At 42.9% G+C, this 14,014-nt stretch overlaps 1 protein-coding gene across 16 annotated transcripts in view; it reads left to right on the plus strand.

Moving 5' to 3' along the window:
- Nucleotides 1-14,014, plus strand: part of UNC80 (unc-80 subunit of NALCN channel complex) — a 138,775-nt gene that overhangs the window by 21,169 nt on the left and 103,592 nt on the right. For 13 of the 16 annotated variants that reach the window (XM_075429995.1, XM_075430002.1, XM_075429996.1 and 10 more), the window contains 7 exons: nt 251-512; nt 5,398-5,532; nt 6,112-6,334; nt 7,748-7,888; nt 10,853-11,121; nt 11,759-12,112; nt 12,914-13,060. In XM_075429995.1, the coding sequence (XP_075286110.1) occupies nt 251-512; nt 5,398-5,532; nt 6,112-6,334; nt 7,748-7,888; nt 10,853-11,121; nt 11,759-12,112; nt 12,914-13,060 (1,531 nt within the window). Of the gene's footprint in view, nt 1-250; nt 513-2,787; nt 2,923-5,397; nt 5,533-6,111; nt 6,335-7,747; nt 7,889-10,852; nt 11,122-11,758; nt 12,113-12,913; nt 13,061-14,014 lie in introns of those variants that run through there. The other 3 variants (XM_075429999.1, XM_075430009.1, XM_075430012.1) reach the window with 2 other exon arrangements.

Below are 14,014 nucleotides of genomic sequence, written 5' to 3' on the forward strand. Positions count from 1 at the left end.
GATAAGTGGCTAAATTTTAGGCCTCTTTGTAGAGCTCTGGAGTCTTCTTGGAGTGGACCAGCACGTATGCTAGGACAGAGCTGGTTTCCAACTATCAAAGAAAGCTTTGTAGTATCAAGAGTGAACCCTTAAGAACAGTTGAACGTCAAACTTGACAGATCATTGTGGAGTGGTTCTTTATTCAGAGAGCTATCTAAGAATGACTAAGGAGCCTGGCGACTAACATTCCTACTCCTACTTTTTGGAACAGGGTGTCCTTGGTGATCCCGCCATGCCAGAAGTCTCGCTATGCCACATACTTTGATGTGGCAGTGCTGCGCTGCCTTCTGCAGCCACATTGGTCCGAGGAGGGCACACAGTGGTCACTAATGTACTACCTGCAGAGGCTGAGGCATATGCTACAGGAAAAGCCGGAGAAACCACCTGAGCCAGAGATCATCCCTTTACCAAGACCTCGCAGCAGCTCCATGGTGGCTGCTGCACCTTCTCTGGTGAATACCCACAAAACTCAGGTAAGCAGTTGCCATCAGTAAGAAAATAGCAACTGTTGTGGTGATGCTGGGAAGTGACAGCTGCACTAGTGAAAAGCACAGCTTTGGTGTTGGTTAAACTGGCTGGAGGGTCAGATATGTGCATCGATTCAGAAAGAGACCCTGAGAGCGATGAAGCTTTCTGAGACAGAATCTGGTGCAGAGTCAGAGCTGGTGACTGCTGAAAGCCTGACAGTTGATTTGGGATAATTAATCTAGGGTGAACTGTGATACAATTATTTTTTAATGTGAAAATATACTGATGTAGTTATCAGAAGAAATCAGACTGCCTTTGAGTAACAGTGTAATGCTCAGGACTCACTGAGCTTCTTTGGCGTAACCCCTCAAAAGAGAGAAAAGGAATTGTACTTGGTACAGCACTACACACACCAGGCAAACACTTGGGTTAAAATACTGGAGTAGACTTTGCAAACAGTGGCAGTATGCGAAAGCCCTCCATGTCGTTACCTCTTCTCCTGCTGCTATTCTTATTGTGTAACTTTTATATTTGCCAACAAAACCTCAGTAGACAGACTGTCCTAATAGGGATCAAGCCTTGCTCCCTGTTTTGCTGCAAAAGGGACCCCAGACTTCTGACCTTGGTGCAGTAAAGATTTTTCTGTTGGAGATCATATGCTTTTTCTTTTGGGTAGCTCAGTGTTGTTGCAGGGATAAAAAGGGGGTACTGCTGCAGTTTCAGTTAATCTCCTTGTTGATTTGTGCTACTTCTAGGTTGTGCACTCTTTTCCTGTCGTGGTCTTTTAACAGCAAATTCTGATTTAATAAATTGATGGAACTGCCTAAAAAAATTTAATACAGATTCTATTTATGCCATCCAATTTTATGACACACTTCAAGTAAAAGGCTCTATATTCTGTTACTGTTGCTGTCAAATGTCTTTTTTGAGTCAGAACTCTCAGAATTTTTGGTGTTTTTTCTTAAAATCCTTGCTTTCAATATTGTAGAGCTCTGGCAGTTTTTGACTAGTCATTTTATAAGGGAGAAAGATGAAATATCTTTTCTCCTGTACAGCCCAGATGCTCATAAGCCAGAAGACAAGCATAAACAATGTAAACCTTAGTACTGTTACTTTTGAGTTTCAGTATTTTATAGCCACTCTTATGATGTTTGTGAGGGTTGGTGGTTACTTGTGATTTTAAGGGCTCAGGAGCAGCAGTATTGCTTAAACTGTATTATATTTTAGTGTCATTTCTAGAAAATGATGCCAGTTTCATCCCTGTAAAAGCTTGATGTATCTCTATAAAGACCAGGTGATACAAATTGCTAGTCAGTCTTAATCTACCTTTGCATCAGGATTTTATAGGATTGCTGTGCATGTACAGCAAACCCTCCTTAGTATAATCTCCTGGAGGGAGAACTGAAAGATATTGCTGTTGATGTGGTTCACTGTTTCCATGCATATACTGTCCCTTTGCCTTCACTAATAACAACCTGGTTATTTTGCGCATTAACAAGTTTAGCTATTAGTGCAACAGGGAGTGCAGTCTGTGGTTCTCAGCACAGTGGCAGCATCAATGGCATTGTCCTCCATAGGCGATGTTTGCACTAGTATTGTGGTGGTTCTGCTCTATACATTGAAATACTTCTCTCCTTTCACACACTTGGCTATATCTTGCTTTTCCAGGCTGTTTCTCTTGCACAAGACTCCTTTGTTCAGTTGCTCTTCACTAACATTTTTCCGTTAAATCGATTTGGCAATTCCACTGGGTACTTTCTAGCTGTTAATGTGAGGATTCTGTTCAGGGCATTCTTCCCTCTAGGGCTAGGTTTGATTGCTTTTGGTAACCTCTGTGTCAGTGCTGTGTATTTTTACTGTACTTCATCAAATTGGAATCCTGTTTAAAAAGTTTATGCAGAATAGCTGTGATGGAGGAGGTGAAACGGTCTTCCATGCAGCAAAAGTTTCAGCTCGTGCTCCTCTTTACAACTCTTAGGACTGAAATCTTTGCAGCACACAGAAAAACCTAGACTCTGTTTCATCTCAGCTAGCCATAGGGACTTAACTGCTGTTCTTAAATTCAGAGTCTCATCACTCAAGGCTCTCTGCTAGTCAGAGAAGAGAATGCCACCTCCAGAGGGCTAAGATTTGTCATTTCCTTCTGTCAACACAGGGGGTTGTTATGCTGAGACCTCACCAGCTCATCTGACTCAGGGATATGGTTAAAGTCTGCTTCTTCGGTCTAGATCTTAAACTCCTAATGCAATGTCATCATTTCAGGTTGATCAATAAGTTCTCGAAAATATTGGCACTCTGTGTCAGCGGGATAGATTTAAAGTGGCGGGCAGAAACTGATTCAAGACAAAAACGGCTGCCTGCAAATCACATCAGGGACCAATAGATTTTTCTGGTATTATTCTGCAGTTTGTCAGGGTAAGTTGCTGCATCTCCCTAAGCCTTAGAAAAACTCTCACACTTCTTGTTGGTTTCTGTGTGCCTGAAGTCACATTTCAAATATAAACTTGGGCTAAAGGAACTGGGATGGAGAGAACATGAAAAATATCCTCCATGTATTGCTTAGTAAATCAAACAGCAAAGTAGAAAGAATTCAATGCAGCATGCCAGCACTCCTTGTTGCATAGGAAAAGGGGTACTGGATGGAACATCAATAAAAAGAATACTAGCTTCCTCTGGAAGGTGACTTTAGTCTAAACATATTTCAGACCTGGCAACATGTGATAAAAGAAAACCTACATTGCACCTGTATGCAGTAAATTCAGTGTAAGGACAGGTCTAGGAAATGAAACCTTCAGAGGCTCACAAACGTCTACAGTCTTGCACTAATGTTGCAGGGGCAGAAAAGACAAAGCTTAAATTGAGCATAAGACCAATGCAGCTGTAGTGCTTGCTGCAATGCTAATATAAAGCCAAGTGTCTCAAGTGTAATATCTTCAGAGCTGAGAGAAGGGCTAATGAGCTGGTAGCCATACAGTCGTGGAGAAGCAAGGCAACAGAAAACAGAAACAACAAAATCTAGAGTAGCAGCCCCCAAACTATTTTGCTTTCTTATCCATCCTGTGCATATCATAATTGCCACATAGCCTACTGCACAGAATAGCCACATTTTTAATCAGTCTTCAACAAGAGTGTGAGCTTGTTTCATTAACCACACTGTACATTTAATGTGATTCTCTAACTGATTTGAGTGTTGTTTGCTTGATACCTACCCTAAGCGGATCTCAGAGCTGGGACTGTGTCTTTCTGTGTGTTTGCATGGCTTGTACCCCAGTAGGCTCTGATCCTCACTCTGTCCATTTGGTGTCCATAAGCCACCCAATAATTTAGTAACTAACAGACAAAAGATAATGAATATGAAATAAATTCATATGTGTTCCAGCTAGAAGAGAACAGAGAGCTGTAAAAGCTAAGAACCAAGCCATATGAAATATATGCTGGCCTCATTGTTGAGATAACCTAGGTTGAATCCTGTTCTGTCATCTGATGTGTTTTATATATGACTTCTCCCCTGAATCTTTAGTCATATATGCAAAATACCTTGACTGCATGTGACTGAAAACAGCTGTGAAGAGAAATCTTTCTGTTGTGTGTTTCCTTTGTCCTATGTTGATAAAATTAATAGGAAGGATTCAAGGGTAGTCTTTGATTAGTCTGAAAAGTCTCTGAAGAATGTGTGGTCCCCAGTACTGCAAACATGGTACCTGATGCTTAAGACTTCAGCTGCAAAGACTGCCACTGTCTTCTGCTGGTCCTTCATGTGCACAAAACTGCATACTTCTGGCCACAGTCTGGCTAGCCAGAATCTAAACTTCCTGTAGCATAGTAGTTGCTTTATCTATAGTTGGCATATGGCTATCTCTGGATTGAGACCAAAAAGGTACTTTTGAACCAGCTGTTTAGGACAAGCTTTCTAATGGGGGGGGGGGGGGGGGGGAGGTGCGAGGATAAAGAGCATCTCCATTGGAAACAAGCTGATATATAGGCAGAAGAAAATGAACCTGAGGGAATTTGGTCAGGTTAGCTGCTCAAGTATCTAATGAAAAGCGGCATCAAATCTTTAATGAGAACAGATGGCCAGGAGCTGAGCTTGTGCCACCTTTTGTAGCAAAGCTTTTCTTTGCAGTAGGCAACTGTAATGTGTTTTTGGTCGGTGCGCAAGGGGAGTAGAGTGCCCTCTGCTGAACTTCCAGCACGTTAGTCTCAAGGTTTACTCTGTCGTGGGACGTTCTGTGCTGTAGCTGTAGGGGCTTTCACAAATAGGAACTACGATGAGAACTGTGATGGACAGATCTTGGAGCACTGTTAAGACAAGTGAAGGATGCTTACTGACATAGAAGTCTTAGGTTTCTTTAGTGAGTAAATAAAATTTTTACAGATCAAGTCTCTTGAAGGGACAGTGCTGCTTATTGCAGTTCAGTTCCAAAATATATGTTTAAAGGCATATGTTAAGGGCATATTCTTTTAGATCTTAAACAAAACTCTTCAAAAAGGGTAGCCATTGTGGTTGCTCATAAATGCAAACCAAGGCCTCAAGAAGCTCGTCAGCCACTCAGAGTCATACCTAGGATCAGAATCAGAGTAGAACGGAACATGAGTCTTCCATACCACTATACCACACTGACAGCAATGGCTGAAGCTTTCTGTGGGAGCACAATATGCTGTACTTTTTTTCTGTGGTGACAGAAATGTTATGCAAGGTCAATAATTCCAAGACCTGCTGAATTTTCTTGGTTTGTTTATTTGTTTTTCTTTAAATGTGTTTTGTGTAACAAAGTGAAGGTCCTTTTCCTCTGCAGTGCTCCTATGACAGCTCTTGGAAGTAGCTCTTTTTGTTAAGCTGATTATCCTCTACTTCTCCCTGTGCTTACTGTCCTCTTTCGGGAACTGCAGGATCTTACAATGAAATGTAATGAGGAAGAAAAATCACTAAGCACAGAGGCATTTTCCAAGGTTTCACTGACCAACTTGCGTAGACCAGCAGTTCCAGATCTCTCCACAGACCTGGGGATGAACATCTTCAAAAAGGTGAGGGGAAGAAAATTGTACTTTAATTTACCTATGATTCAGTACCTCAGCGTCCTGCTAAGTAGCCGCTGAAGTTCTGCTTGGACTATATATTCATGCCGTATGCGACATTGACATCTCGTTTCATTGGAAGTGATTCTTTGTGTTAGTAAATAGGTTTTTATATGCACATTCCAAACACAATACTGCAATTTTTATACAAGTAACTGTCCTGCTGAAACCGCATGGGAGGACAGTACTCAAACAGCACTGATTTTTAAATGATGATGCTCACTGTAGTTCCAGCTACTTCAGTGAGTTTTTCTGATGTTTTTACCTCATGAAGCTCTTGGTTTGCAGCCATCCAAGATACTTAGCAGAGTTTTGTTGATTTTACGAATCTAGACTGAGTTCCTTTAAATTCTCGTATGGTCTCAGAGTACAGATAGTTGCTGTCAGGGTAAATAGCCAAGATAAAAACCTCAGCGTGGATGGTTACATTTGGGCCACATATCTGTGTTATCTTTTTCCCTTAAATGGTAGTTTGCCATGCTTCAAAGCCCCTACCTGCTCGTATATTTGCTCCTCTTCCTCCTGCAGTTTAAGAGCCGCAAAGAGGACAGGGAGCGTGAGCGCAAAGGGTCAATTCCTTTCCACCATACTGGGAAGAAGCGACAACGAAGAATGGGGGTGCCCTTCCTCCTCCATGAGGATCATTTGGATGTCTCACCCACTCGCAGCACTTTTTCATTCGGCAGTTTCTCTGGGATTGGAGAGGACAGGCGTGGCATTGAGAGAGGAGGATGGCAAACCACCATATTAGGTGAGGTATTGTTATGTTTGCCCCAGATTCTGTGTCGTTCCTGTCCTGAACATTCAGAGAATAACAGAGGTTCTTTATTTCTTCATCCATCCTATTGCCACCTTATATCCTTGGCTCTGTTTGCAGCTTTACACACCTGTTAGCAGAAGTGGTGACTGTGCTGACAGCAGACCTTGAATGATTTCTGCTTTAGCTCACTTTTTCTCGGAAAACTGCCATCTTTACTGGAATAATAGCTACTGTAGCAACCTCTGGCCGGGTCTGTACCACCTCAGTACACTTTCCCTGAGTGGTAGCAAGCATTGCTTAAAATATGCAGCTTAAAATAGATTCCAGGAATGGCTGCATCATCTTCTTTTAAAGAGAAATCTCTGGAAAGGCAGAAATGTGGTCATTAGGCATGTAGGTATGGAAAAATATAGTCACAGTCTTCCTCAAGTGGTTACAAAATAAATAGGGTATTGTCTCAGATAGTGAGGCTTACACTGTCTTGATATTGCAAAGATACAGTGTTTAAATCTAATATTGGCTCCTTCAAGCTTCCAAGTTCACTGAACAGTGTCTAGACATTGTTTCTGTTTCACAAACTTACTCCTAATGTCATAGATCTTCATCCTGGCACCCTTTCTTGGAGACAATAGGCAGCAAAATGATTGCCTACGGCCATGCTAGAACCTTCTTATTTTCACCAGCTTTAGATGGCATCATTTGGTAACCTCTCCATTGTAAACATGTCCCTCTTTGTGACAGAGGACAATGAGCTTAGCCAAGTGAATTCTTAAAGATTCACATGTGTTTTGCCAATGGTTAATACACAAACACCTGTAGATTTGTACAAGAATAGCAACCTTAGTACCCAAATCCTCTTCCCCATATCTTCAGTAGCTCAGGAAGTTAGTTGAATTTTCATCTCAGAGGCTTCAGGTTCTTGTCCTGGCTTAATCTACAGTTCTTTCATTGTGGCATCTTGGTAACATCATGTATTTCAGATCCAATGGTCAACAGATGCTTTGCTTTACAAACAGATGTTTTGCCCCATCCTAATATCCCTGTTCTTTTGGACAAGGGAAGAAGAAACCAAATTGCTATAATGTGCCCCAAAGCGTGGAGCTTTTCAGTGCTGATGAATCTTATTTTCCTGAAGCTGCTGGAGGGTGACAATGTGGGTATCAGCCACATCAGTATGTGCTTATGGGGAAGAGCCTTGCAGAGAGTTTTGTGCGTTTGGTCTTCATGTCAATGAACCCCTGCGAGATATCTCACTATAAAGTTTGGTTCTGCTTCGCTGGGTCCTGGAAGGCCTTGACTTTTGCTGACTCCAATCCTTCATTTCCTAACCTCAGTTTCTGTCTCTTGCCTCCAAGCACCTCTCAGATGAGTAAACTAAAGATCCATTTCTTGTCTTCACCCTAGGAAAGTTTACCAGACGGGGGAGCTCTGACACAGCAACCGAGATGGAGAGCCTCAGCGCTAGGCATGCACACTCTCATCACACGCTGGTCTCTGATCTGCCAGACCACTCAAACAGCCATGGAGAGAACACAGTCAAAGAAGGTAAATTTAACAAATCAGGAAAGAAACTTTTCACTGAAATATCAACTCCAAGAAGCTGAGGAAGTGTTACTGGTTTTGTGTATGAGTATATGACTAATTGCTTTTTCCTCTTTTTTTTCCCTGCATCTGGAGGGGTGTTTTTGTTCTGTGTAGAAAAATGTTCCAAACCTTTCATGTTTATCTGGTGCAGTTTGTCAAAAAAATTGGGAGCCATCAGCAGCGAGAAGACAGGTGTGGATTTTTTTTGCCCTACCACAACACAGCGTAGAAGTTTGGGCCGAAACTTGGTATTGCTAACTTTAGTGGTTTCACGGGTAATCCTGTGGTACTTAATGCCACTTTGCAGTTCCCAGCTTCTGGATTGTGCTCAGTATCACAATTTTTTCTGATTTCCCCTGGTTCCAAATAGAAGCCAGGCTTTTAAATTTGCTTGAAATCTCCCTGGGGCCCATCTCTCTTGGAGCCCTCTGCAGAAATAGCAATGCCAGTGTGACCACGATGGGAGAGCCTCTGATAGGATGAAGCCTGTTCCAGAAGGAAGAGTCTTTCTATTGGCAGGGCAACACCACCTTTGTCAAACAATATTAGCCAAGCAGGTGAAAGCTCTCTTTTGTCAGCAAGGCTGTCTGCACCAGAGCACTTTGCTGGCACTGCTCCTACTGCCTAAACACAGTGAATTTATTTTCTCCCTCATCCGTAGTGCTGCTGGCAAAACCTGGTCATAGAGATTGGGCCTCACTTATGGCAAGTGCAACCTGAAACTTTCATGAGGGAACAGGATATCACACACTCCATGAAGCAAGGCACAGTCTGTCTCTGCACAAGCTGGCAGGCAGCATACCTAGGAGGCTACAGATGCACTCGCATGATATGTGCTGTAGCCTTGGAGCTTTCAAAGATCCATGCTCTTTTAGCACAACAAATCTGGATAGTCTTGAGAGAGAATGGATTTGCATCAGCTCTAACCCAGTGTGGACACATCTCCTTTATCTCTGCTCTGTGTCTCCAAAGCTCTTCTCCTGGATCAATTTTGTGGAGTCTGTCTTCCCGACCTGCAGTTGTTCTATAGGACAGTAATCCCACTCACTACACCAGCGTCCTAGCCAAGTACTTTCTAAAAGGTGGCCATACGAAATGCTTATTTTTCTAGTTGTATCCCAGGTACAGTTGTGCAGCAACTATATGAATAATAGGATAAGTCATACTATTTCTTGGGGTAGTCTATGACTTTGAATGAACCATTCTGTAATTAGAGAATGAGTACAAATATTACATATGTCTCTTGTTTTGCGTGACCAACTATATCCCAAGCATACTGGTTGTTCATGATTTCCCACCTGTTGTCTACTTTTCCTGGCCAGGAGACATTTGCTAATTAACTTATTTCTTTTGGCTGACACACTGAAAAGCAGAGATGAAAAATTAGTTAGGTACTAGGTAGCTGCTCAAGAGACGTCACGGGCACATGGGCACATGCTGCAGACCTCCATGGATGTAAATGAAGAGTCTTTAGTCCTCCTTCCTCGCCTCTGCGAGTCCCGTTTAGCAGTCAGCTCTATCAGTGATAATGAAATATAAAACACAGGAAAAGTTACTTTATGTACAATTTGGATATGGATTTTTGTTACCCATTTCAAAACAAACTAAGCAAAATCTTAGTGAAACAAAAAATAACTACCCTTGGGTAATTATCAAACTTTGTAGCTCAGCAACATAATTTGCTAATTCCACCTTTATTGTTGTCTTCACCATGCAAATTTCAGTGAATGCCATTAAAAAGTCACACTTGCCAGCAAATAATCCTGTAATTACAGGCAGCTAATTTCTGCTCTGATCATTGACCAAACTGTAGCCTAGCTCAAGGTACTGCTGTCGGCCTTTGAACATTTCCCTTAATAAATAATGCTAGTTCAGTGCTGGAAGCATTGCACAGGCTATGAGGAAATGCTGTCACCACTCTGCCAAGCTGTTACTTGCATAATATAACCAGTCAATCACTGAGTCAGTGCTTGAAGATTCTTATTAGATGTATGTTATTTTATTCATTAGAAAACATTAAATAACCTTAGATAGAGGTTCTTTGTTATTCCAAAGTCGTGTTACTGTACTGTCTGGCAGAAGGTGGCCCAATCACTGTTGGGCACATAGGTTCTTTCTACACTACAGGGTGTATAAAACTATTTACAAAGGACCAAGTGTGGGAAATTACTAACATCGTGGCCTGGAGTTCAGCCTGAGTTGTAAATCCATGGTGAATCCTTGATGAAAGTTGGCCTGTGTAGCCGAAATGTTGTCACTGCCTGAGCTAACCCATTTAAAGTTTAGCTTGGCTATGTCATGAGGTTCCTTCTCTGAGCACTGTGAACTTAGACACCACATTGCCTTTCTCATCAGTTAGTTTTGCATTTTGGGGATGGTTTAGACTGTCAGAGGTGCTATTAGGAACACACTGCTTCATTTTTTTCAACTAGGGTGATGAAATACTTCAGACTGGTGTGACTTACAAAACTGCTTCAAACTGGTGCTGCTGTTACCCTACCTTCACTCCTGCATCCAGCTGCAGAGTCCTTCCTCTTCCCCTTGCAGGGGCAGTATTGTTTTTAAGACCAGGCACTGGACCAGTACCGGGAGCAAAGCCAGCCAAAATCTAATGCCCCTTTTGGATTAGATTTAGGCTGGCTGAGCTCCCCGATCTACTTAACTGCCCAGCTGACCAAGATCAACTTAAGCTGCCATGGAATTGTACTGCTAGAGCAAGTTTGGGGTTGTTCTGATTTACGCTGGCTTAGAGGAAGAAATGAGTCTATCCCTGTGCCCGTGATAGGAATTAGGAACCTGTCTTGTCTTTCAGCATTACAAGCTGCATAAAGAGCTGCTCCCTTCTTGTAAAAGAGGACAGCCTCAGTTTGCTATTTCATAACTCCAGAGATGGAAAGTCACAGGTACCCATTTTCCTCCCTGCAGTGCGGTCCCAGATCTCCACCATCACTGTGGCCACCTTCAACACTACCCTTGCCTCATTCAATGTGGGCTATGCAGATTTCTTCAGTGAGCACATGAGGAAGCTTTGCAACCAGGTGCCTATCCCTGAGATGCCCCATGAGCCACTCACATGTGCCAACCTCCCACGAAGCCTGACAGACTCCTGCATCAATTACAGTTGCTTGGAGGATACGGATCACATTGATGGAACCAACAACTTTGTCCACAAGAACGGCATGCTGGATCTCTCGGTAATTGGCAAGGAATGAGGAAAGCCAGGTCCCTCTTCTGTCAATATAGCTGTACCATTGAGATCAGGGGTTTGATGGGCTTTTCCTCCACCTTTTTATATGACTTCTCTCAGCAATACATAAAGGTCAGTCAGATACATTTGTGCATATCGTAAAAGTCTCCTCTGAGATACTGCAACTCCTATTACTCCTTGCAAGGAGCGCATGTGCATGTGGAATGCACACATCAAATCTTAAGTGATATTATTTAATGGCTGTATTCCTGGGGCATGCACCAAGTTCCCTATAAAATAGTATAAAACTGAATAGCACCTTTATTCTAATGGCACCTTAAAACTCACCTTTTCTGCATTTCCCCTTAATGACTTGACAGCTCCTGGTGCACTGAAGCAGTGTTCTCAGGCTCACAGATGTCATCTCATGTTTTCTTTTTCTGCCTGACTGTGCCCAGCCTGTGGTTTCTTGTCTTATATCTAGATTGTAGGCTCTTGGGGTTGAGGATTGTGTGTACTTCATTTTGAATTTGTACTGTGCCTGCTATAATGAGTCTCTGGTCTGTGACTAGAATTTCCAGGCACTGAATAGTACTAGGAGAAAAAATAAATCTGACTTTAAATATGATGTTTGAATCTCCCAGGTGGTCTTGAAGGCTGTTTACTTAGTCCTGAACCATGACATCAGTTCCCGGATTTGTGATGTGGCACTGAACATTGTGGAGTGCTTACTTCAGCTTGGTGTGGTGCCCTGTGTAGAGAAGGTTCGGAGGAAGAGTGAGAACAAAGAAAATGAGGCCCCTGAAAAGAGACCAAGTGAAGGATCTTTCCAGCTCAAACCGGCTGCTTCTGGTGGTTCAGCTTGTGGATTTGGGCCTCCCCTACTTAGTGGAGCTGGAGATGGAGGAGAAGAAGGAGGTGGTGGAGGAGGTGGAAATGATGGAGGTGGTGGTGGAGGAGGAGGACCATACGAGAAGAATGACAGAAAACAAGAAAAGGTTTGTCTTCTTTCCCTTTACACAGTTCCTGAATGCAGTGTAAGATCTGTTAAGATTGAGTATGCATGTGTGTGCAACTACCCTTCTGTTTTCTCTCCTTTTTCTTTTGCACCACAATCACAAATTAATTTCTTTTGCTCTGGTGTTCACTTGGGGTTCCACTGAAGAAACACAGTTGGGAATTCAAGCACTGTAATTGCTCCAGTGAAGAAGCTGCCAAAAGCAGAGAGTGTGAACCTTGAATGAACAGCTTCAATATCTTGTTAAAGTGCCTGCAAGCCTCAATCACAATGATTTTTTTTTTCAGGTTTATTATTCATAGCTTATAGGAGAAAACAGAATCCAGTGTGTGAGCCCAGTTTGTTTTCTCTGGTGGCCACAAATCATAAATTTTTCAGTATTGCGATGAGAATTGGCAGAAGATGGTGTTGCTGACCTCCAAAGTTGCAATACAGGAAGCATAATACCTAAGACATTTTAAAAAGATGCTTGTTTTTCTGCTCAAGCAAGCCAGCTCTCTGTTTTTTAGGCAGATTTTTTTCTGAAGTAAATGCTGAATGGTATTCATAGCAGCATGTAGGGGGCTTCACATTTATAGCATGACTTTTTGAGAGGAGGTGAAAGGGAGCAGGTTGGTCCCTAAACTTGAAAAATAATTGGAGTAAACATTTCAAGAGTAACAACTCAGTAATGGAGTGTCTGAGAGGAGAAATGGACAGTGATTTGTTAAGAGTAAAATGCTAACAAAATACCAGTGTCTGTGCCAGGGTTTCACACCGTCTTTCCCTCTGTGACTCTCAGGATGAAGGCCCATCTGTCAGCACCCATAGGCTAGCACTCACAATGCTGATCAAAATTGTGAAGTCACTAGGTTGTGCCTATGGTTGTGGAGAAGGACACCGAGGGCTCTCTGGAGATCGCCTGAGACACCAGGTATTCTGGGAGAATGTAAGAGAACTAAAGCTCATTAAAGCATCCCTCTTGCACTTTTGACATCAGCTGCTGAGATTGCTGTCTGCCACCTCTGTAGCTTTCTCTGCATTGGCAGTAAATGTGTTGCTCTTTGCCTCAGCTCACAGACTGTGTTGCAGCCCAGCCATAGCAGATTTTCAGCTATCGTGTTGCCTTCCAGCCCCTGGGGCTTGCTAAGAGCGCACTGGAACCCCAGGGTACTTCTGAGCACCCCAATGGATGGGATGTCTGGGAAGGGACAAATATATGGGAGCAAATTCCCTGTGTGAGCAGGTGTAAGTAATTTTTCACATTGATGGTACCCCAACAGAGTACGATATTTACAAGAGGTGCAGCTATCTTGGGTTGCATAATTGAATTCAGAAGTCTAAGGTGTAGTTATGTCCACCTCTCCTAATGGTGATAATGACTAGTTGCTGCTGGGCTGCTCCATCAGCTCGTGATAGTTGGAGTGCGCTGTGCTTGCAGGCGTATTAGTGTGCTGCAAGAAAGTAGAAGACTCATGCCCTGTTGAAGGGCAGAGTGGATGGTCGCTGTTGATTCCTTACATTTTTAGTTCTGCCCAAGTTGAAGCAGTGAAAAATGCTCAGGATGTAGCCCAGACATCTGACTTCATCCAGAAGAGTTTGACTCCCTGAGATCAGTCCAATGCCCTGTCAAATGGGAGCCTTTCAGAGGCTTTCTCCAGCACATGCCTCCTCCTCCCCTTCTGTGCTTGCAGCAGGGAGCATTTTTGATGACTATAATAATTTACACTGTACCTATACACAGCGTGAGTGAGAGCCAGGTGCTTCTCCATGGCTTTGGCTAGCCTGAGCCATGCCAACAGAGCCATAATTTGGTTCTGGGATCTGAGCTAGATGGCTCAGAGATGGATTGGCTGCCTCCGCATCGTGCAGCGTTATTCTGTTAGCTACACTCCCGAGTACT

The sequence above is a fragment of the Opisthocomus hoazin genome, chromosome 9 (assembly GCF_030867145.1).
Source record: "Opisthocomus hoazin isolate bOpiHoa1 chromosome 9, bOpiHoa1.hap1, whole genome shotgun sequence".
NCBI lineage: Eukaryota > Metazoa > Chordata > Aves > Opisthocomiformes > Opisthocomidae > Opisthocomus > Opisthocomus hoazin.